The sequence below is a fragment of the Lampetra planeri genome, chromosome 78, assembly GCF_965212315.1.
Source record: "Lampetra planeri chromosome 78, kcLamPlan1.2.h2, whole genome shotgun sequence".
NCBI classification, from domain to species: domain Eukaryota; kingdom Metazoa; phylum Chordata; class Hyperoartia; order Petromyzontiformes; family Petromyzontidae; genus Lampetra; species Lampetra planeri.
Window position 1 is genome coordinate 3,855,637 of NC_136183.1, and position 25,450 is coordinate 3,881,086.

The following is a 25,450-nucleotide window of genomic DNA, read 5'->3' on the forward strand; positions in this document are numbered from 1 at the left end:
ACAGGGCACACACACACAGTGTACACACACAGTTTGTACACACAGTGTACACACACACAGTTTGTACACACACAGTTTGTACACACAGTGTACACACACACAGTGTACACACACACACTGCACACACACACAGTGTACACACACACAGTTTGTACACACACACAGTTTGTACACACAGTGTACACACACAGTGTACACGCACAGTGTACACGCACAGGGTACACACACACAGTGTACACACACAGTGTACACACACACAGTTTGTACACACACACAGTTTGTACACAGTGTACACACACACAGTGATGTCACCACTCATTAACTCGTCGGCGTGAGACGCCAGGGAAAGCTGTTCCCCGCTAGTGACGTCATGTCACCAAGATATTCAATCCCCCCCACGGCGCTTTTGACCGGCGGTTCATTAACATAATTTATTCATGAAACAGTCGCGAGTTCATTGCGACGGGTTCAGCAGCCAAGCCCAATCACCCCACGTAGGCCCGGCTCATTAACATAATTTATTCAATTACACCGCTGCTTGTTGGGGGAGGGGATTGTGTGATGAACTCCGCAAGTGACGTCATGTCACCTCCTGCTGCCGCGTGACGTCACGATATATCCGGAAGCTGTTGCACCGCGAACGCGCGCTCACTGAGATCCGAGGTGAGAAGTTGACATCGTGGTGGTTGTTGTTGTGGTGGTTGTTGTGGTTGTTGTTGTTTACTCAGGTAGAGCCTCGCTCCTCTCGTAGGGATATCAATTGAGTAGCAGCGAGGATGGAATCGATGTCCAGGTTGGAACATTACAACGCGGGGCCTAGCCATGCGGGGCCTTGCCTCCTGCCCTCGCCTGATTGCATTTGCTTTAATTCTCTGCTCAAGTTTAATTTGTCTTCATCTGGCTCACTACTTTGAAAATTTGTTTCTTTTAATTATTTCTACAGTTTTTTTTTATCCTACCAAGGCCAAGCCCACTTCAGATGCTATACCGCTCTTGTTTTCAGAAGCGACCAGTCCAGAACAAAGTGGCTTATCAACGTGTGGAAATGTCTGTCGGTCAAATACTCTAAACGCGTGGTGATGTTGACTCTTAATGTGGAGGGGAAAACCCTGAGGATCCGGAGGAAAATCCACGCGACCACGGGGAGAGAGAGAGAGACGCGCAAACTCCAAATATACAGGAGGGGTCGGGATCGAACCCACCACCTCCTGTAATCCAGGAGAGGCAGTTAACATCTCCCAGCCACCATGGTGCACACTCGAGTACATTACCACAATGAGTCTCAGCACTCTAATTCAGGAGCGTTCTGCCGAGTTGGTTTTGCTGATGACAACTATTTTTATGATAATTGGTTTTTTACCCTTTTATCTGGCAACAAAACTGACACCTTCTTTACGAGGAGTCATGTTTGCATAGACCACAATACCTGCAGCCATAATGCAAACAAAAAACATAACTCTGATAATGTATGCACTGTCCTTGAAGTTGATTGGTCCACACCCGAGACAGCTTTCCTTAGAGCCTAGTCTCTTTCTCTCTCTGATGGTGCATTGTCTTTGAGTTGTGCGCCTTTTGGCGTCATCTGGTCCAACACCATGTGAGACTAGGCTCTAAGGAAAGCTGTCTCGGGTGTGGACCAATCAACTTCAAGGACAGTGCATATATTATCAGAGTTATGTTTTTGTTTGCATTATGACTGCAGGTATTGTGGTCTATGCAAACATGACTCCTCGTAAAAAAAGGTGTCAGTTTTGTTGCCAGATAAAAGGGTGAAAAAAAACAATTATATTTTTTAATGGCAAATGAGATTCCAATGGTGTAAACTATTTTTATATTACCAACCAATGCTCACAGAGCTGATAGATCTTTTGTCAGAAGCCACCTGGCCATAGATGATAGCTCAACGAAATGGCTTTTCACGTGGAAGATTGTAGCAGCCAAATAATCTAAATGCATGTTACTAAATGTGGAGGGGAAAATCGAAGGACCCAGAGAAAAAATAATCCGAGTGAGCGAGTGTACTCATTTGTGTTAGTGTACTCCTTGAGCGTGCTCTGCGTGCGTGGGTTCGACTCCAACCCTGACGCATTTATAATTGCAGTTTACATTTTAAAATTTTTTATTTCTCTCCCTGTAGTGGCATTGATTTTTCTCCACATTTAGAAACATGCGTTTTGAGAATTTTGCTGCAATACATTTCCATATTATAACCCACTAAGTTGAGCTATCATTTGTGTCCAGGTCGATTCTGGAAAAGAGCTATGCAGCTCAGATGGCCTCACCTGGTAAAATAAAAAATATTGTACTGTGTTTGAGGGTTTTTCAATTTAATTTCTCATTTAGCAGTTAAAGATTATGTTTCAGGAGGGTCCTGCATTCGACTGTTTGACCACCACCAAATATATTTTGAGTTTAGGTTTGGAAGAAAAACGGAAAACCCAGTGGAACACCAATGCCGACGGTGACGGCCGACGCCAGGATAGCGGCCACGGGCTTGAAGCGAGGGCAACCCGGCTCTTGTCCCAAGAAAGGAATCCGCTCCCCGCTGCCCTCCACGGTGGCTGCACGCTGAGCCCCAACTTTCCCAGGAGGTCGGTACCTGCAATACACTCGTGGCATAACACGCTCGACACGTATAACTCCTGGTTACACACCTGGTGACCCTCCCCAGCAGTCCCATCCCACTTCCACTTGCAGTGTGCAGCGCACGATCCGGGGCCTGTAGGCGGCCCACGTCAACCCCGACCACGCTGCCGTGTGTTGCACTCACGAGTGACGTTACTGCCCCCGTGTCCAGCAGAATCTGGGTACGCCAATCTGTTCACCTGCCCTTCCACGAGCGACGTGGCCCCCATTATTCCTGCCACCAGCTCCCACAGCCAGTCACCCGCCGTCGCCGCATTCTGGGGTGTTGTTGTCGGCATCTGCGTGGGGGTCACTCGCTCACCATTATCACGACAGTTTATTTGTGTTGGGGCCACGTCAATTGCACCCCTCCGTGGTCAACCTCTTTAGGGAGGCCTTGGTTTCGATTTAAAGCTTTCGTGACTGCAGGGATTCATCTTCTTGGTTCTTTCGGTAAAGTCACGTAGAAGGGAAGTAATAAAATAATAAAAATTAAACATAATAAAATAATTCTCACGACGTTTCGGCCACAACTCAAGCAGCCGTCCTCAGGTGAAGAACATGTCTGTCGATAAGACAGAGTCTAAATGACACGTCTTAGGCTTGGAGTGTATTTAAGCTGTGAGGGAGGAGGAAGAGAGCCTTGACAAAAGAATTTGCATTTGAAGAGGAATTTAGCATATTTATGGGAAATGCAGGAATGCGAATAGTGCTAATTGTGAAATGCTTGGGAGGTGGGCGGGGGGTTTTCAAAGTCATATTATGCCCATGCATTATGCAGGATTAGCAGCATCAAAGGGAGGGGGCAGGGGCAGCACCAACAAAGGGAAGGAATGTGAATAGTATGCAGCTGCAGCAACCAAACAACCACGTAAAAAACAAAAGTATAAACTTCATAGTATCATCAGTATACTAAATATGCTCTCTAATAAGCTGAGCTACTAACAGTAAGTAATACATTACAATTCTATGTCGCAAAAAATATAATATGCTTCCAGCTAAACTTTTTTCCTTACATCAAACAGGTCTCACCGTACTATATGCTGCCATAGACAAACCCAACATTAAATTGGATACTGTATTACTATACACCATCCTATACCTTATACATTGTTATATTACACTATGTATTATTCTACCCACCCTAATGTATATCACACTGCTATATATTCACTATACAATTACGATACTATATATTACTTTGTACATTGTATTAAGCATATAAATGTTATTCTATTTGTTATTATACACTGTACCATTGACCGTCGTGTGAAAGATACTAAGAGGCAGCAACGAAATATGAGAATGGGAGAGTGGCAGAGCAAAGAATCCATTCCCTGCATAACATTTATATGCTTAATACAATGTACAATGTACAAGGTAATATATAGTATCGTAATTGTATAGTGAATATATAGCAGTGTGATATACATTAGGGTGGGTAGAATAATACATAGTGTAATATAACAATGTATAAGGTGGTGTATAGTAATACAGTATGTAATTTAATGTTGGGTTTGTCTATGGCAGCATATAGTACGGGTTAGACCTGTTTGATGTAAGGAAAAAAGTTTAGCTGGAAGCATATTATATTTTTTGCGACATAGAATTGTAATGTATTACTTACTGTTAGTAGCTCAGCTTATTAGAGAGTATATTTAGTATACTGATGATACTATGAAGTTTATACTTTAGTTTTTTACGTGGTTGTTTGGTTGCTGCAGCTGCATACTATTCACATTCCTTCCCTTTGTTGGTGCTGCCCCTGCCCCCTCCCTTTGATGCTGCTAATCCTGCATAATGCATGGGCATAATATGACTTTGAAAACCCCCCGCCCACCTCCCACGCATTTCACAATTAGCACTTCGCATTCCTGAATTTCCCATAAATATGCTAAATTCCTCTTCAAATGCAAATTTTTTTGTCAAGGCTCTCTTCCTCCTCCTTCACAGCTTAAATAGACACTCTTATCGACCGACATGTTCTTCACCTGAGGACGGCTGCTTGCGTTGTGGCCGAAACGTCGTGAGAATTATTTTATTATGTTTTATTTTATTATTTTATTACTTCCCTTCTACGTGACTTTACCAAAAGAACCAAGAAGAGGAGGCCTTGGTGTTTAACCCTGGTGCTTCTCTCGCACGGGCGATCTGGTGACAGTCTCTCACGAGATGCCCCCATTGGTCGCATAGATAGCACGCACGGGGAAGGGCGGTGGCTCCATAAGAGGCCCCTTGCCCACTTCCCCTTACCCTCCCAGTGCGCATTTGTTCGAGTTCTGCCTCTTATTGAGACACTCGCCTGGTTAGCCCCCCGACCATGGAGCGTAGCCCTCCCACCTCGGACTGGACTATCTCCGCTGTAGACTGCAGCTTGGTAACATTCAGGTGTACTTGGGTTACCTCCTCGCGTACTTGGGTCGCATGGCCTGCGTTATCTCCTATACCGGTCTGTATCCCTGCCACCCATCCTGGGGTTGTCTCACGGGGTCCCGGAGGCTCCCTCGTCCCCCCCCTCACCTCCTCCTCTGGAAGAAGACTTGCAATGGTGCTATCCCGTCCCAGCCGTCGGAATTCCGCACGCTCGCGAGCAAATCTCTCACACACACGTGCGCGTGCTCGGCAAGGGTGTTAAATGGGGGATATGGGCAGTTCGCATCTGGCTGACACCCCGTTGTGCTTGTCAGATGCTGCTGAACTTTCTCGATGGCGAGGTCATCGATGATCTCGGCAGTGTATCCCGGGCGTGCGCTCTGTGTTAGCAAGCGTGATTTATTTTCGTGCGCGCTCACGGAGATCTGAAGTGAGAAGTTCACATCGTGGTTATTGTTGTCGTGGTGGTAGTTATTGTTTACCCAGGTAGAGCCTCGCTCCTTCTCTCTCCTAGGGAGTGTTGTATGTGTTGGGTTATGAAATTTTGATGAAAATAATAAAAATTAATAATTTTCCGAAAAATGCGCAAATCACATTAATTATGTTAATGTGTGTATTAACATGCATAAATTATGATAGTGTGAGTAATTATGTGCATAAATTATGATAATCACGGAGATAATCGTAGTAATTTATGCGGATGCTTGCGATTATGTTAATGTGTGCAGTTATGATAATTAGGCTCAGCTTCGTTTATCCAGTGTTATATCAATCAGGATAACACGATTATCATCAATTAAACGTTTATCGATTATCTTAGTGTGTTTATGATATTTTTAGGTCTCAATTTTCATATCTCATCGCAGGTAACAGCTCTTATGAATAAGATAGTTTTGCATGGACTTAGAAAGAATCACTCGAACAGTTGGTGTTAAGCAATTTTATTCTAACAAGCATGTGACATTCTATCATGCAAAAGCAGGTAACTAAAAATACTTCTTCATTTGCGACACTATGCATTTAACTAAAATGAATGAATAAACACTTATGCATTTACTAAATTGAATAACTGAAAACTCTTATGCATTTGCGATATTGTGCATTTAACGAACTGAATGACCAAAAATTATTATGCAATCGTAACCTCTACCTTTCCACCAGGCATCTCATTAGTTCGTTTTTGTATCGATCACAATCGGCGACTGGCCGAGTTTGAAAACAAGCATGACACACTTCATTTTGCGGTAATAAAAAGCACTTATTGTATCCCCGAGGCGAAAGTATATGTCAATAGATTCATCGGTAAGTATAATATTCTTTTAACGGAATGTTGGAGTCAATGGTGGATGAGGGCGTGGGTGTGGGGGGAGAGCGAAACTGGCTCTGTTTTAATTAATTCTTCGGCGAGTCTCTGACAAAGAAACCGGTTTGACAAGATATTCTCTGTGCTTCCGTGAGCCTGTGGAAACCATACGACCCTGTTAGGAGATTCCTCTGTCCGAGCGAGTTGCAGCCGAGACTTTCTTCGCGGCGGGGTGAGCAGCGGCGCTTGTTCGGAAGACTTTGACTCTCTTTCTCCACTGCTAGATGACGAGTTGGCACGATGCTCCTTGAAGATGCTTGGTCGCTCGTGTCGCTCGGTGTCGCTCGGTGACGCTCGCGCTCTCTTGGTGGCAGCCCCCGGCTTCTCCAATGCTCGATTGATTGTTGAGTCGGCACGATGTTCGCCGTCGCTCTGGACGTCTTGTGTGTTCACACTGGTCGTTGGTCGGTGTGCCCTCAGGCACACGGCGCATTCGATAGCTCTGTCCTCCTCCTCACAGCCGTTTGACCAGGCTTTCTCCATTGCTTCGCGCTCTCTGCTTTGTTCGCTTGGCGATCTCCGCCTTTCCTGCGGGTTGTTTGCTGGTCGTCACTCAGACGAGGAGCGATGCTTCGTTCGTGGCAGGGTGGACGTTGGCGTCTTTGTTGGCTTCACTCGCAGCTCGGTGACTCAGGGTAGCGATTCTTCTCAGGTGGTGCAGACCTCGGCTTGTAGCGGCACGTCGCTACCTCGCGATCCTCGTCATGCTGGATGACGAAAACTTCTTGGCGATCTGTGGTGGAGTCGAAGCCCGGACGATTCGGTGGGGCCTGTGGCCCGGAAGATCTGTGGGGAGGCCCGTGGCCCGGATGATCTGTGTTGAATGGATTTTTCCCCGGCTTATATTGAGAAAATCCACTCAGTTTCCCGAGTTGTTCAAAGTCTGTCATAAAACCTTCCTGTGGGTGGGACCATCTGCATCCGTGTGTGTGTGTCGTGTGCGTGTCCGTCTGTGTGTTTCGCGTGCGTGTTTGTCCGTGTGTTTATTAGCTTTGAAGACACAGCTGTGTGTCGTTCTGGAAGAAAGGGGTGGGGGTGGGGGCCTCGTGACGGCGCCACCGAAGCTATTCATTAGCCAGACCGATGGTTCGCGTCGAGTTATATATAAAAAAAATATTCGAATCCCTGTTTTTGTTACTGAATAATATTTGTCGCGAAAACCTACGCGTTAAGCGAGCTTAATTATTCCTTCCCTCGCTCAGGGATCATATCTTTTGTCTCACACAGCTTAAGTTGTTTTGGTTTGGAAGTTGAAATGCGACTTATTTGCTGCTTGGTTCCATCTGCATAGTTATGCCGAAACCGTGTTCACGATGTTTCATCGTGACCCGATCTCTCATGGAAATGTTATTTCCTCGCGTGTGCAATTTTTGCTGTCCGTGTGGTGGGAAGACAAAGACGGTTGTTTCCACGGTGGAAGCACCCGGCGCATGCGCTTATTTATTTATTTCCCAGAGCGTGTTAATTTCCTTTGAGCCATTGCCCGGGAGTTTTATTGGTGTCATTTCCTCGCTTTTGTGCCTGCGTGTGGAGATCCTCTCGGAAAGACAAAGATGGCCGTGATTACCCTCTTTCATGCCCTCTTTCCTTTGAAATGAGGTGTGCGCACATCTGTGTTAGTGTGTGGGGGCCTCTGTGGGAGTGTGGGGGCGTGTTTGTTCCCACGTTGCCGCGTCTATTAAAAAAAACGATATTATCTATGTTGGCAGAATAATTCTTAAAAAAAAAATAATTTTAAAAATTAAAAAGGGGGGCATATACCCAACAGTCCGCCCTTTTGAAAATTATCAGGGGTCGATTTGGCCACTGGCGAATTTTCAAACAAAGTAATGCCCCCTTTTTGTCATGAATCCCATCAGCCGCCCTTACTCTCGACGGTTATTTCTTACGACGCGCGTGCACGTATTACAATCTTAACCTGGTTACATCTGAAATAAGCAAAGAAAATAAACAACACGTTAAACATCGATATTGCGTTACATCGGTTCTCATACATCATAACTCCGACGAATATTCATTTTTGTTTTTGCTCAACCTGGTTACATTTGAATTAAGCAAAGAAAATAACAACACGTTAAACATCGATATTGCGTTACATCGGTTCTCATACATCATAACTCCGACGAATATTCATTTTTGTTTTTGTTAAATCCTGGGAAACGCTAGGTAGCGGTTTCGAACGCATTTATGCGTTACCTTCCTCATGTTGCCTGGTTTACCACTTATCACTTTGATAATTTGATCACGGTTTTCGGGTTCGTTTTTGGAGTTTCCTCTCTCACTCTCTCGCATCGTGGGAGTGTGTGGTGAAAAATTGTGCTGTACATAATCGGAATTCGCGCACACAACCCACTTTGACACTTGGTTCGTGGCATTCGCTCTCTCTGCGATTACATGCACATTTGCCGAGTCAGTGTGTCGATTTAATTCTGTGTCTCGTAATGTTGCCCTCTTTGTTTTTACGAGTGTGTTAGATTTCAACACCATTCCCGATATGTCATGAACATTCGTCTCCATTTTAGCACTCCGATCCACATACATTTTGGTTTCCCTTGGATATTTTCCATTCAAAGGCTCACGCCTGCGCTCCTCGGCGTGTCTCTGTGTTCTCTCTTTGTTTCTGCTGTCTGTTATCGACTGTCCGATCACACTTCAATTCAGCCCTGTCCTTGCATTCGATTTGTGCGTCATTTACGGGAGCACTGTCCGCGTTTTTGCCCGCCCTGTCACTTGCAGCCTGCCTGTATTTCCCATTGAGCTCGGGGTTTAACCAAACCTCGGCGGGTGGGGCGCGTGTTGGCCGCTCGCTCGCGCTCACTGTGGGTAGTTCATCATGTATTTGGACCGCATTCTGTGTTATTCCTCTATTCCCTCCTGGTACAGCCGGCGGAGGAATTGGTCGGAATTGGATCGATTGTGTTTGACCTCCCATCCTGCGATTCTCGTACATTTTTGGCCCAGTGTTACTCCCATTTGGGTGCCAAATTTTTCCTGGATTGTTACTTTGCCATTTTCGTGGGTAATTTTGACCTTGCGTATGTCGGGGCATGGGGTGTTGATATGATTCTGCCCTTAGCCTCCACATTCTGCGATTCTCCTGAATGTTCGCATCCATACCTCCGCGGTCTGTGTAACACCTTCCCGCTAGGTGGTTATCTTGTCATCTCTGTGCGTAATTTGAACCTTGCGTGTGTCGTGGGATGGGGTGTTGATATGGTTCTGTTCTGAGCCTCTCCCTCCTACGATTCTCCTGCATGTTCGCATCCATACCTCCGCGGTCTGTGTAACACCTTCCCGCTAGGTGGTTATCTTGCCATCTCTGTGCGTAATTTGAACCTTGCGTGTGTCGTGGCATGGGGTGTTGATATGGTTCTGTTCTGAGCCTCTCCCTCCTACGATTCTCCTGCATGTTCGCATCCATACCTTCGCAGTCTGTGTACCTTCCCGCTGGATGGTTATCTCGCCATCTTAGTGTGCAACTTTGGCCTCGTGTGTGTCGTGGCATGGGGTGTTGATATGGTTCTGTTCTGAACCTCCCCCTCCTGCGATTCCTCTGAATGTTCGGCTTTGTGCCGCTCTCATTCTCGTGCCAACCTCTCTCTGGGTTATTTTGCCATGTGTGTGTCTGCTCCTCTAGGCATTGTGGGATTGCTCGGTGATTTTTATTCCTCTCTGAGAGGCTGGGTTCCTTATCCCTCTCCCTGTGTTCTGGATCCGGATTACGATTCTTAGCTCTGTATAACCATGCCATGTACTCCTTGCTCTCTATGCGGCGTAAGGATGCGGTTTCTGGATTCAAAACCATTCTCACCCTTTCTGTAATCTCTGGACTCAAGGATTCAAAAAACATAATTTTGAACATTGTATCTCCTTCGTGGTATCGATTCACATCGCCTGCGTAATACGCTCTTTTAAATTGTACGAGGTAGTCACGTGGATCTTGGTCCATGCCCTGGGTCATCGATTTTACAGCATAAAACCCTTCAGTGAGTGTCGAATATTCTCCAAACTTCCGAATCACTGCCAGGCTCAGTTGTTTAAAATCATTTCTAACCTTGTGTGGTAGTGACTTTACCCATGGGATAGATTCTTTATGTAAGGTCCGTTTCAACAAACTCGCTTTTTCATCCCGTCTCCTCAGCCCTCTAATCATTGCCTCCTCTTCTACTGTTGCGATATGTGTGTGGATATCCATAGTCTTATTGTGGGGGTCAAAATCGGGAATTCTGACTAGAGCCTTGTCCATCAATTTAAGGGTTTTACTGGTGAATAGGTATTCCGAAAGTTGATTGCCGACAGCGTCATCATCAAACAAGTTATCATCAGGCAATCTGTCACTTTGATCTGTACTGTGTCGGGCGTGGTTAAGCGGTGTGCATTTTATGTGTGCGCGCCCAGTGCCGTGTCGCTCGTGTTGCCATTTCCCTTCAGTTTTTGCCTCTGCCCTTAGTGAAGCATGTCTTGGCGACTTCACTTCAACTTTTGTGCGATCAATCTCTGGACTCTGTCCACGTACCCAAGAGTGTGATTTAATGTTACTTCCATATTTATTCTGTGGATCAACGTCTGTGAGTTTCGCTGGTGTCGCGAGCCCTGATTTCTCCTCCCTTACAATGGTGTGAGGACATTTTTCCTCATTTATTAGAGACGATTTCTCTCCTGTTTCCTTTCCAAATTTTTCTTTATTCCACAATCCCTGTCTGTATGCCTGTGTGAGAAGGCATGAGTCCTGTCCTGCCTTCTCTGCAGTTTTTGCATCGTGTTCGCCTTCGTTACATTTTATCCAGTCAATTAGTTTCCCCCGAGGTGTGTTCGTGTTATCGATACAGCTCCCTTCCCATATGTCTCTCTGACTGTACTGCTTTGTAACAGATTGGTCGGTACGTTTTAATACGAGCTCCCCGTATCCCGTAACCCATTCAAAAATTATTCTTAATCCTAACATCTTAGGTATGGCGGAAGTTACACTGACATTCCTTTTCAGAGTACTTATAAAACAATTATCTCACAGAGTGTGGTCAGTTTGACTCGAGCTATCCTGTTATTTTCCGATTCAGTGTGCGTACCTCTAACACCATTTATCACAGGATACAATCGGTTCGATATGATTTATCTAAATTCCACTGTCTTTGTTTCAACTTGCTATTCTGGATTTTAACCTCAGAGGGCGTTTTTTTTTGTTTTACGCCCGTTTACAATCACAATGCAATGTTTGGTCCCGATATTCTGGTTAACACGTGGTGATTCATTCCATCATCCATGCAAAACACTGTCTGCGAGAGATCCCGGACGACGCCACCCAGTATGTTGTATGTGTTGGGTTATGAAATTTTGATGAAAATAATAAAAATTAATAATTTTCCGAAAAATGCGCAAATCGCATTAATTATGTTAATGTGTGTATTAACATGCATAAATTATGATAGTGTGAGTAATTATATGCATAAATTATGATAATCACGGAGATAATCGTAGTAATTTATGCGGTTGCTTGCGATTATGTTAATGTGTGCAGTTATGATAATTAGGCTCAGCTTCGTTTATCCAGTGTTATATCAATCAGGATAACACGATTATCATCAATTAAACGTTTATTGATTATCTTAGTGTGTTTATGATATTTTTAGGTCTCCATTTTCATATCTCATCGCAGGTAACAGCTCTTATGAATAAGATAGTTTTGCATGGACTTGGAAAGAATCACTCGAACAGTTGGTGTTAAGCAATTTTATTCTAACAAGCATGTGACATTCTATCATGCAAAAGCAGGTAACTAAAAATACTTCTTCATTTGCGACACTATGCATTTAACTAAAATGAATGAATAAACACTTATGCATTTACTAAATTGAATAACTGAAAACTCTTATGCATTTGCGATATTGTGCATTTAACGAACTGAATGACCAAAAATTATTATGCAATCGTAACCTCTACCTTTCCACCAGGCATCTCATTAGTTCGTTTTTGTATCGATCACAATCGGCGACTGGCCGAGTTTGAAAACAAGTGTAATGCGGGCGAAAGCGACCTTCCGGATGTGACGTCACGAGGAGGCGGAGCCAGGTGACGTGGGTGAAAGGTAGGGGGTCCTTAAGCGGGTAAACCGGAAGGAGAAGGCAGTCGGGGTGTGAATGGAAAGGTGTGGGGCCACGCGGGCGTACGAGCCGAGGGGGCACCGTCAGAAGCGGGAGCCAACCCTGGGAACAGTAGGGAGCTACTGGGAGGTGTAAAGCTGCAGATAGAGATAGGCAGTAAGGCTGTGTGTGAGGAGCAGCGGGGTGGCTGCCAGGAGTCGCAGGAGCGACGAGAAGGCGAGACAGCACGAGGCCGTCAGAGCTGCAGCAGGAACAGCCAAGGGAGCTGTGTGAGAGTACAGCAGCGGAGCTGCTGTGGGGCTGCAAGAGCGACAAGAACAGCAGCGGGGCTGCTGATGTGGACTGGAGTGACATCGGAACCAGCACAGAGAGAATAAGAGAGACAGCCGTGTGGGGACGCAGTACGGACCGAATAAAGGACACTGAGCCAGATATCGTGGTCAAGTCTTTTATTACACAAGCATGACACACTTCATTTTGCGGTAATAAAAAGCACTTATTGTATCCCCGAGGCGAAAGTATATGTCAATAGATTCATCGGTAAGTATAATATTCTTTTAACGGAATGTTGGAGTCAATGGTGGATGAGGGCGTGGGTGTGGGGGGAGAGCGAAACTGGCTCTGTTTTAATTAATTCTTCGGCGAGTCTCTGACAAAGAAACCGGTTTGACAAGATATTCTCTGTGCTTCCGTGAGCCTGTGGAAACCATACGACCCTGTTAGGAGATTCCTCTGTCCGAGCGAGTTGCAGCCGAGACTTTCTCCGCGGCGGGGTGAGCAGCGGCGCTTGTTCGGAAGACTTTGACTCTCTTTCTCCACTGCTAGATGACGAGTTGGCACGATGCTCCTTGAAGATGCTTGGTCGCTCGTGTCGCTCGGTGGCGCTGGGTGTCGCTCGGTGTCGCTCGTTGTCGCTCGGTGACGCTCGCGCTCTCTTGGTGGCAGCCCCCGGCTTCTCCAATGCTCGATTGATTGTTGAGTCGGCACGATGCTCGCCGTCGCTCTGGACGTCTTGTGTGTTCACACTGGTCGTTGGTCGGTGTGCCCTCAGGCACACGGCGCATTCGATAGCTCTGTCCTCCTCCTCACAGCCGTTTGACCAGGCTTTCTCCACTGCTTCGCGCTCTCTGCTTTGTTCGCTTGGCGATCTCCGCCTTTCCTGCGGGTTGTTTGCTGGTCGTCACTCAGACGAGGAGCGATGCTTCGTTCGTGGCAGGGTGGACGTTGGCGTCTTTGTTGGCTTCACTCGCAGCTCGGCGACTCAGGGTAGCGATTCTTCTCAGGTGGTGCAGACCTCGGCTTGTAGCGGCACGTCGCTACCTCGCGATCCTCGTCATGCTGGATGACGAAAACTTCTTGGCCATCTGTGGTGGAGTCGAAGCCCGGACGATTTGGTGGGGCCCGTGGCCCGGAAGATCTGTGGTGGGGCCCGTGGCCCGGATGATCTGTGTTGAATGGATTTTTCCCCGGCTTATATTGAGAAAATCCACTCAGTTTCCCGAGTTGTTCAAAGTCTGTCATAAAACCTTCCTGTGGGTGGGACCATCTGCATCCGTGTGTGTGTGTCGTGTGCGTGTCCGTCCGTGTGTTTCGCGTGCGTGTTTGTCCGTGTGTTTATTAGCTTTGAAGACACAGCTGTGTGTCGTTCTGGAAGAAAGGGGTGGGGGTGGAGGCCTCGTGACGGCGCCACCGAAGCTATTCATTAGCCAGACCGATGGTTCGCGTCGAGTTATATATAAAAAAAATATTCGAATCCCTGTTTTTGTTACTGAATAATATTTGTCGCGAAAACCTACGCGTTAAGCGAGCTTAATTATTCCCTCCCTCGCTTGGGGATCATATATTTTGTCTCACACAGCTTAAGTTGTTTTGGTTTGGAAGTTGAAATGCGACTTATTTGCTGCTTGGTTCCATCTGCATAGTTATGCCGAAACCGTGTTCACGATGTTTCATCGTGACCCGATCTCTCATGGAAATGTTATTTCCTCGCGTGTGCAATTTTTGCTGTCCGTGTGGTGGGAAGACAAAGACGGTTGTTTCCACGGTGGAAGCACCCGGCGCATGCGCTTATTTATTTATTTCCCAGAGCGTGTTAATTTCCTTTGAGCCATTGCCCGGGAGTTTTATTGGTGTCATTTCCTCGCTTTTGTGCCTGCGTGTGGAGATCCTCTCGGAAAGACAAAGATGGCCGTGATTACCCTCTTTCATGCCCTCTTTCCTTTGAAATGAGGTGTGCGCACATCTGTGTTAGTGTGTGGGGGCCTCTGTGGGAGTGTGGGGGCGTGTTCGTTCCCACGTTGCCGCGTCTATTAAAAAAAAACGATATTATCTATGTTGGCAGAATAATTCTTAAGAAAATTTTTTTTTTTTTAAAAAGGGGGGCATATACCCAACAGGAGCCCGCTTTGGATTGCACCACTCTTCGATTTCACATTAACATGCTAATTTATCACATTAACATCACTAGCCCCAGCCACTTCTTTATGACCCTTGGGCTACACCCATTTCAAACCTTTTAAAAACAGTCTGCCTTAGCAGCAGTCCATGCATTTTCTATCAGAGTGTTTTTGTTTGCATTCTGACCACAAGTATTGTGGTTAATAAACACATGATTCCATGTAAAAGGTTTCAGTTTGGTGTTTTAACATCTTAACACCTGTTTTGTTGCCAGAAAAACGGGGAAAATCTATTCTCATATTTTGGTACTGGCAAAGGTTCCATGATGAAATATTGCAGTATATTAGAGGTGAGCCGTGCGTGTGCAGAGAGGGCAGTAAGGAGTTGGAAGTTAATTAATTTTGTGGCAAAAATGCAGGCCTTTATAATATGTAAGGATAATGTGGTAAATGAGAAAAAATATAGCAGCAGCGGGGTGTTGGAGTGTGCAGGTGTTACAGGTGTTGAAGGTGAACAGGTAAGCTAAAAATTGTGTGAAAAACATAATAACACAATGAGACACAGCACTCTAGTTCAGGAGCGTTCTGCCGAGTTGGTTTTGCTGATGCACCCTTTAGACCGATGAACAACTATTTTTATGATAATTGTTTTTTTACCCTTTTATCTGGCAACAAAACTGACACCTTCTTTACGAGGAGTCATGTTTGCATAGACCACAATACCTGCAGTCATAATGAAAAAAAACATAACTCTGATAATGTATGCACTGTCCTTGAAGTTGATTGGTCCACACCCGAAACAGCTTTCCTTAGAGCCTCGTCTCTCTCTCTGATGGTGCATTGTCTTTGAGTTGTGCGCCTTTTGGCGTAATCTGGTCCAACACCATGTGAGACTAGGCTCTAAGGTAAGCTGTCTCGGGTGTGGACCAATCAACTTCAAGGACAGTGCATACATTATCAGTGTTATGTTTTTTTTTTCATTATGACTGCAGGTATTGTGGTCTATGCAAACATGACTCCTCGTAAAGAAGGTGTCAGTTTTGTTGCCAGATAAAAGGGTAAAAAAAACAATTATATTTTTTACTGGCAAATGAGGTTCCAATGGTGTAAACTATTTTTATATTACCAACCAAGGCTCACAGAGCTGTTAGATCTTTTGTCAGAAGCCACCTGGTCATAGATGATAGCTCAACGAAATGGCTTTAAACGTGGAAGATTATACCAGCCAAATAATCTAAATGCATGTTACTAAATGTGGAGGGAAAAAATCGAAGGACCCTAAGAAATAAATTCTGTGAGTGTACTCCACAAGTGTACTCTACGTGTGGCCCTATAAAAAATTGCATTCCATACAGTAACAATGATACGCTATTTGTCCCCTGCTGGTCAACAATGTTACGCATGTTGATGATCTGGTCATGGCTACTCGTTGATTTTGAGTTGGAGAATCTTGTTCTGTACCTGGAGAATTCCATGACGAAATTGGGCCTTGCATATGTTCTACAAAAATAGATCACCTCCCTGGGAAAATCTTAACTTAAAGCTTTCGTGACTGCAGGAATTAATATTCTTTGGGTCTTTTGGTAAAGTCATATGAACACCTCCCTGAGAATTTAATGTGATACAATACTGCACCTGCTCAGCTCTCTACAGAGGTCGCAATTGGGTACCCGATACCCGTACCCTACCCGATACCTGGCTACCCGTACCCGGCCGGGTAACGGTACCCGTTTGCGACCCTGGTGCGGCCGGGTACGGGTAGCCGCACGTGACTCACCCCAACCAATGACTGAGAAGGCCGTGAGTCACTGGTGAGTAACCGTTTGTCACTCATTTTCCAACGTCTTGTCTTCTCTCACAATTCAAGTTCCTAGAATCAACCCACCCGCACCTGAAACATGGCTTCATCCCAGAGGTCGCAATCGAGTACCCGATACCCGTACCCTACCTGATACCCAGCTACCCGTACCCGGCCGGGTATTGGGTAGGGTACCCGTTTGCGACCCTGGTGCGGCCGGGTACGGGTAAGGAATCAAAACCCGTTTGCGACCTCTGGCTCTCCATGAATAATCAGGTAGTTCTACACGTGGTGGAGGAGCTCCTATACCTGGTTAATGTGTTCACGACCAGCTCTGGTTTGGCATCCAAAGTCTCACTTCAAATTGGTCTAGCAGTTTTCTTTCATTAGGCTCTGGAACACTATGTGGAAGCTGCCTGGACTTTTTCTCCATACCAAGCTGTGAGTGTCCATCGCCAAGGTCTAGTCCATCGCCAAGTTCTAGTCGAAAAACCAGGCTATAGTCTAAATTATAGACTGCCAGGACACTCACCGAGGTTAAGAACCAGGCTGCAGTCTACATTATAGACTGGCAGTACGCTCACCGAGGTTAAGAACTAGGCTACAGTCTACATTTGTCGTTTTATCTTTATTTCTATTCACTTTATTTGTATTATTATTTTCTATCTACGTGGCTTTATTTATTCACGAAAACCGTCGCGAGTTCATTGAAACGGTTTAAAGCTTTCGTGACTACAGGGATTCATCTTCTTGGTTCTTTCGGTGACTTTACCGAAAGAACCAAGAAGATTCATTGCAACGGGTTTAGCAGCCAAGCCCAATCACCCCACATGGGCCCGGCTTATTAACATAATTCATTCAATTACACCGCTGCTTGTTGGGGGAGGGGATTGTGTAATGAACTCCGCTAGTGACGTCATGTCACCTCCTGCTTCCGCGTGACGTCACAAAATATCCGGAAGCTGCTGCACTGAGCGCAGCGCTCACTGAGATCCGAGGTGAGAAGTTCACATCGTGGTGGTGGTTGTTGTTGTGGTGGTTGTTGTTGTTGTTGTGGTTGTTGTTGTTGTTTACCCAGGTAGAGCCTCGCTCCGTCTCTCTCTCGTAGGGATATCAATTGAGTAGCAGCGAGTATGGAATCGATGTCCAGGTTGGAACATTACAACGCGGGGCCTAGCCATGCGGGGCCTTGCCTCCTGCCCTCGCCTGATTGCATTTGCTTTAATTCTCTGCTTAAGTTTAATTTGTCTTCATCTGGCTCACTACTTTGAAACTTTGTTTCTTTTAAATATTTCTGCAGTTTTTTTTTGTATCTTACCAGGCCAAGTCCACTTCAGCTGCTATACCGCTCTTGTTTTCAGAAGCGACCTGCCCACAACAAAGTGGCTTATCAACGTGTGACATGTCTGTCGGTCAAATACTCTAAACGCGTGGTGATGTTGACTCTAAACGTGGAGGGGAAAACCGGAGGAAAATCCACGCGACCACGGGGAGAGAGAGACACGCAAACTCCAAATATACAGGAGGGGTCGGGATCGAACCCACCACCTATAGTCCATGCGATACAGTTAACATCTCCCAGCCACCATGGTGCACACTCGAGTACATGACCGCAATGAGTCTCAGCACTCTAGTTCAGGAGCGTTCTGCCGAGTTGGTTTTGCTGATGCACCCTTTAGACCGATGAACAACTATTTTTATTGGGTAGGGTACCCGTTTGCGACCCTGGTGTGGCCGGGTACGGGTAAGGAATCAAAACCCGTTTGCGACCTCTGGCTCTCCATGAATAATCAGGTAGTTCTACACGTGGTGGAGGAGCTCCTATACCTGGTTAATGTGTTCACGACCAGCTCTGGTTTGGCATCCAAAGTCTCACTTCAAATTGGTCTAGCAGCTTTCTTTCATTAGGCTCTGGAACACTATGTGGAAGCTGCCTGGACTTTTTCTCCATACCAAGCTGTGAGTGTCCATCGCCAAGGTCTAGTCCATCGCCAAGTTCTAGTCGAAAAACCAGGCTATAGTCTAAATTATAGACTGCCAGGACACTCACCGAGGTTAAGAACCAGGCTGCAGTCTACATTATAGACTGGCAGTACGCTCACCGAGGTTAAGAACTAGGCTACAGTCTACATTTGTCGTTTTATCTTTATTTCTATTCACTTTATTTGTATTATTATTTTCTATCTACGTGGCTTTACCGAAATAACCAAAGAATATTAATTCCTGCAGTCACGAAAGTTTTAAGTCAAAATGTAACCACCTTTTTACCATGCAAGTGTATGAACATGTAAAGTTTGTATTTACTGTCAAGTATATTGACTCGATTGAACATGGAGGTTAAATCATAATAATAGTTTATTTTAGTTTTGCTCTGGAAATTTTTATAAGAATGGAAACAGGAAATTAACACAGCACATATGCAGCTGAAGTTAAATCTGTTCATCCTCGCATTCAAGCTCATTTGAGCCTGGCTTCACAACTCTAAGTTGCAAATGAACATTAATTTATACATTTCTGCATAATACAAATAATATTCTTTTCAACAGCCTTTGCTATGTTAACACATTTTTCTTAAATATTCCTGCCATAGCTAGACAACCAAAATTGTGTGCTTGGAGTTTTTTGTAAACATTCATTTTGAAGACACTAGGGTGTCCAGGCATATTTATGACATTTGCCCTCTCATTGTGTGCCTTAACAGCCCGTGTGATGAATCGGGGATTCTCTTTCACGATATCATGAAAATATGAATAAGTATAGATGTGTAAGTCATGTGTGACTGTGTATATATGCATTCCTCTGTGCCTCGATACTGACGTAGATGGTGTGGATATATTTTGTTCTGTCTGCATTTGCGCTTCCTCTGCAGAATTGGTCTGATGGAGCAGAGGCACTCAGCGCAGCTCGGTACAAGAAGGAAACAATGCGATCAGATTGCAAACATCACTGATCGTACTGGAAACTTGACACAGCACTAGAGAACACACACAGGAGAGATGACCTTCAAGTGCAGTGTGTGTGAGAAGGCATTTTCAGATTCATCTACTCTTAAACAACACCAAAGAACACACACAGGAGAGAAACCTTTTAAGTGCACTGTGTGTGAGAAGGCATTTGCACGGTCATCCATTCTTAAATCACACCAGAGAACACACACAGGAGAGAAACTTTTTAAGTGCACTCTGTGTGGGAAGGCGTTTGCAAAGTCATCAAATCTTCAAACCCACCAGAGAACACACACAGTAGATAAGCCCTTCAAGTGCAGTGTGTGTGGGAAGGCATTTTTTGATTCATCTACTCTTAAACAACACCAGAGAACACACACAGGAGAGAAACCTTTTAAGTGCACTGTGTGTGAGAAGGCATTTGCACGGTCATCCATTCTTAAATCACACCAGAGAACACACACAGGAAAGAAACCTTTCAAGTGCACTGTGTGTGAGAAGGCGTTTGCACAGTCACCACATCTTCAAAGACACCAGAGAACACACACAGGAGAGAAACCCTTCAAGTGCACTGTGTGTGAGAAGGCATTTTCATGGTCGTCATATCTTCAGACCCACCAGAGAACACACACAGGAGATAAACCCTTAAAGTGCAGTGTGTGTGGGAAGGCATTTTTTTTATTCATCTACTCTTAAACAACACCAGAGAACACACACAGGAGAGATGCCCTTCAAGTGGAGTGTGTGTGAGAAGGCATTTTCAGATTCATCTACTCTTAAACAACACCAGAGAACACACACAGGAGAGAAACCTTTTAAGTGCACTCTGTGTGGGAAGGCATTTGCAAAGTCATCAAATCTTCAGACCCACCAGATAATACACACAGGAGATCAACCCTTCAAGTGCAGTGTGTGTGGGAAGGCATTTTTTTAATTCATCTACTCTTAAACAACACCAGAGAACACACACAGGAGAGAAACCTTTTAAGTGCACTCTGTGTGGGAAGGCGTTTGCAAAGTCATCAAATCTTAAGTCCCACCAGAGAATACACACAGGAGATAAACCCTTCAAGTGCAGTGTGTGTGGGAAGACATTTTTAGATTCATCTCTTAAACAACACCAGAGAACACACACAGGAAAGGAACTCTTCAAGTGCAGTGTTTGTGGGAAAGCGTTTGCACATTCATCAGATCTTAAAAAACACCAGAGAACACACAAGCATCAGAAAATCCACAAGAAGTGTAATCTGAAATCAGCTTGTGAAAGTCAAAGTGCTGCAATGACCCCATTGTTCATGAAACAAGAACCAGAAGACAATCCCAGCTTGGACACTTGGAAAGGTATCAAGGTGAAATATGAAGAGGCGAAGGTGAAATGTGAAGAAGTAACAGTGAAGAGCGTAGAAGTGAAGGTTAAATTTGAAGATGATTCAACTCCAAAATTGGACCTTCACGTAGGTGGAGGCAGTGTGAAGCAGGAACTAAATTCTGACTGTGAGGCAGAGCGAGGCAACTCCCATGAGTTTGTGGATGTGGAGGTGTGGGTGACTTCTTAGACAATACAAAGTCAAATGGAGACCAGGTAGATGTGCAAGCTTGAGACAGTTAAGCTCCAATGGACGCAGCTTTGTCACAGGCCTTTCTAATGAATATAATGTGAAGTTGAACACTCAATTTCTAGGTTCAAACTGCAGTGTAAGCGTGGCCAGTATTTGTGAACCTGTGGGTTGGGGCGATCTCTAACCAGGAGTGACTCAAGTGTTTTGTATCATATCTCATCTTAGACACTCGATGGGTGCCCATAATGGGCATCTGCCCCTGTGTGCCACAAGGTGACCGTTCACTGGCCTGCATGTGGATACGAGTTTGTAAGTCGGGGGCGATGATTGATATGCCAGTCGGAGTTGAACCTTGAATCTCTGCACCAAATAGAGAATGTACTACTGCTTGGCTTCCCTCTGAGAGTGCTGCACGTATAGGCCTCATCTCGGCAGAGATCAACTTGTAAATACGTTGCAACGTGACGCAGTACATTTCAGTATAGTAATAAAATGTTGCCAATGTGCCCTTTGATTATTTTGAATCATAATTGAAAGAATACCTGTCTGATTTTGTACGTACATACAACATTTTGTGTATTAATGTCAAACATGGAATATGTGATGTCAGGACAAAGTATCTGTTTTGGTGGTAACCTGTACAAAAACTCACGTGAGAACTGTTATTTTTGTGATACGGGTCAAAGGGTATTTTTGTGAATCAGGACGCATCTGACTCTGGGGCAACTCATTGTCTTTGAAATCGGGAGCCTTGTCGGATCATTCATCAGTTAAGGTATACCACTTAAAAGTTATGTATAGGAGATACATTCTCAACAACACTAATTATCATTTTGTACTACGTATATAAATTTTGTCGAACTGAGACTTGAAATGGACCTTGCTGATGAACATCAGTTGAAGCAAAGCCCGACTGTTGTTGAGACATTGTACACCAAAACCAGTCCACAGGTGGCTTGTACTGAACACATGCATTCCTAGAAGGCCATGGTATTTATAGTTTGTGTAAGACATTCCTTTGTTTCGTGTAGAGAACGTTGAATGAAAGATGTCTGCCGATCTGTTTTTTTCGCAAGGAGGTACTTTAAAGAGCACATTTGATGGCCATGGTATTTATAGTTTGTGTAAGACATTCCTTTGTTTCGTGTAGAGAACGTTGAATGAAAGATGTCTGCCGATCTGTTTTTTTCGCAAGGAGGTACTTTAAAGAGCACATTTGATGGCATCGTGGATTTTTGTTACTGATTTGTATTCTAGCCTAGGTTTTATTAAATTTTTACTTTCATTTAAATAAAACTTTATATATGTGTCCATTGATATCCCACCTTGTTTTCCACATGTTTACTTAAATATGTAGAAGCTCCCTCTGAAGACGTCACCTCAAATTAACGAGTGGGTTACATCAGGGCCTCCCCCTCTCTGGCTTGTGATGTTGCAAAGAGCAGAACTCGCCTCCACGGAATCTAACGACTGCACTGTCTTGGAATGCATTTACACAGTAATCAAATCTTCACAACTGCCAGGGAACACATTTAAAACCACTTAAAGTATACTTGGAAGACCTTTTGAATGTTTTTGAAACTGAAACACGCGTAAGGAGGTCTACAAGGAGCAGGGTCTGAGATTGACATGTGAAATTTGAAGTTCCATTAGCCCATCGTTTGTGATGCAAGTGTAATGCGGGCGTAAACGACCTTCCGGATGTGACGTCATGAGGGGAGGGGTTACGTCACGTGGGGGAGAGGGGTCAGGTCTATAGGGAGAGAAACCGGAAGAGGAAGGAGAGTGATTGGGGACTAGGAACGAGTGAGGCCACGTAGGGCGGGTGTGGGAGAGTGGCGCGATCGCCACATACAACGGGGAGCGAGGTTGAGTGGCGCGATCGCCACATACAACGGGGACCGAGGTTCGGCACCGTCGGCCAACGGTGACCGACCCCGGAGCAGCAGGAGCAGCGGGGAGGCTGCAGTTAGCAGCGGGTCTGCACACGGAGTTGGCAGCGGGGGGTCTGCCCAGGGAGTTGGCAGCCGGGGGGTCTGCACACGGAGTTAGCAGCGAGTCTGCAAGGAGAGGAAGGAGGCTACAGTAGTGACAGCAGCCGGGGCTGCTAGCAGAGGGTCTCCAAGGGAGTGCCGTGAGGGAAAAGACAAGAACCCAAATAAAGGACACGGAGTCAGAGAGAAGCGTCCGAGTCTTTTATTACACTGGAGTCAGAAGTGCAACGGCATAGCAAAACAACTGAGAAAAAAGAATATTCCGTCTCCGGCATTGGCTTCATCTGCCGACGACGATGACCTTCCTCTTGAAGTCGGCCAGACTCTGGGTGAGGAAGAGATCCGTGCTGGGACGAGTGCGGGTTCGGGGGTCCAAGAGGTCGCCGTTTCGATGGACCCGTCTGCTCCAAAGGACGTGGATTCAAGATGGAGCCAGATGGCGGAGCAACTTGAAACTCTTAAGAACGTCATTACACAGTTGTGCGAGCTCGTCACGCCCAGGGCGGCGTCGGATGGAGATGGAGGTGGTCCGCAGGAGCCCGGGTTGTCTTCGCTGTCGCCGCCATCGGCCACGCGGCACGAAGACGCCATCTTGGGCGTGGCGCACAACGAAAAGCGGGAAGCCACCATTTTGGGACCTCCGCGACGGTCGACCGCCATCTTGTCGACACCACGTTGCGACGCCATGTTAAATTTGCCACCGGAGGAGTCGGCGGCTGGAGGGAGCAGGCCAAGGAGTCGCAGTCGTCACCTAACAACTGTCAAGGAATTCTCCATCGGGGGCGACTGGAGCGCGTTCGCCTGTAGATTTCTGGCAGCAGTACGCTCAGCGAGGTGGTCGGACGCCGAGGCGCTAGAAGTTCTTCCGACTCTGCTCGATGATGAGTCCGTTCGTTTTTTTCGCTCTATAAAAGCCGCGAAGAAGAAGACTCTGCGAGGTGTGTTCGACGAAATGGCGGACTCGTACGAGCCGCCGGATGATGCCCATCGCCGGTTTGTGCAACGACAACGCGCACCCGAGGAGTCACCGGTGGCGTATAGGGGCGCCGTGTTGGAGCTATCTATGGCCGCTTACCCGGAGACGGAGCCTGACCTGCTGGAACCTCTCATCCTGGGGAAAATGTTGGAGTTGTCCCGGGATCTCGGCATTCCTATGCCGGTGTGTGGTCATGAGAAGCTCACATCCCGGGCCGCGGCGAAATGTCTGGACGCCCAGTTCAACCTTCGCCGATGGAAACAAGTTACCGCGTGGACAGGTGGGCCTATCGTCGAGGGGGGTGCCGTAGGGTGGGACCCTACAAAGGCCGTGTACGTGCCGGATGGGAGCAGCCAACAGGAGCTGTCAGCTGCCGCCGCTCCGTGGCCGGCCCGTGGTGGGCCGGGGCCGCGGGTTGCGCCGCCGATACGGCCGCGTCGGGACGGGGTGCCCGCTGCGCGCCGCAACGACATCGAGTGCTTCCGCTGCGGGCGTCGGGGCCATTATGCCAGGGACTGCTGGGCCCGCGTTCCGGGTCCACCCCAGCAGGAGGCCTCGACAGCGGACGCTCCCAAGAAAGATTCTACAGTACAGGCAAGTCGGTGCGCACCAGACACCCGGCAAGGCTTGACACCTCATTCATCGCCGTTGTCATGCGAGGCGGATGTTGTTAACAACGGGAGGCCATTATCTGCGCCTTGTCGCTCGGTAACGCAGTGGCGCAAGTTGGCTCGGCGGGTTGTCGCGGCCGCTACCGGTTCGTCCACTGTACCCGGGTCGATCCAAGGGGTGGACGTACGTATTTTGGTGGATTCCGGTGCGTCCGCGACCATCATTTCGGATGTAATATTCCATCTTTTGAACATCCCACCAGGGGCCGTGAGGCCGGCTTACGCTTCCTGCGTCGCTGCGAACGGGGGTAGCATGGGTATTGTGGGCCAGGTGGACGCTAACATATCTATCGGGGGAGTGTCGGCCTCGGGCATTGTGTTAATTTCGAGGTCCCTTGCGGTTCCTTGTTTGTTGGGTACCGATTTTCTGGCAAAAATGCCCATTCTAATTCGAATTAATGAAAACTGCATTGAATTACCGGGGGGCCGTAAGATTGCATTTTTACCGTCCGCCTGGGGGCGACCTGCTCCTGTCGCCCAGGTGCAGGCGTTGTCGGAAATTTCTGTTGATATTCCACCTGGCTCACAGATGCTCATTCCCTTACGATATCGGAAGCCGTTGCCTGGTCGGCAGGGAGCTTTTGGGGTTTTGTTGTCGCCGTCCGCCGCTATTACGGGCGGATCGGCGCTGGTTGGGGCGCAAACTATTGTC

At 46.4% G+C, this 25,450-nt stretch overlaps 1 protein-coding gene across 1 annotated transcript in view; it reads left to right on the top strand.

Moving 5' to 3' along the window:
• The first annotated feature begins 553 nt into the window (after window positions 1-553).
• The window catches only part of LOC144738233 (uncharacterized), a 60,347-nt gene continuing 35,450 nt past the window's right edge, over window positions 554-25,450 (top strand). Inside the window, exons 1-5 of the mRNA XM_078621228.1 lie at window positions 554-663; window positions 2,417-2,591; window positions 19,523-20,288; window positions 23,564-23,888; window positions 24,408-24,620. Of these exons, the coding sequence (XP_078477354.1) occupies window positions 19,650-20,288; window positions 23,564-23,888; window positions 24,408-24,620 (1,177 nt within the window). The 5' untranslated portion in view covers window positions 554-663; window positions 2,417-2,591; window positions 19,523-19,649. The remainder of the gene's footprint in view (window positions 664-2,416; window positions 2,592-19,522; window positions 20,289-23,563; window positions 23,889-24,407; window positions 24,621-25,450) is intronic.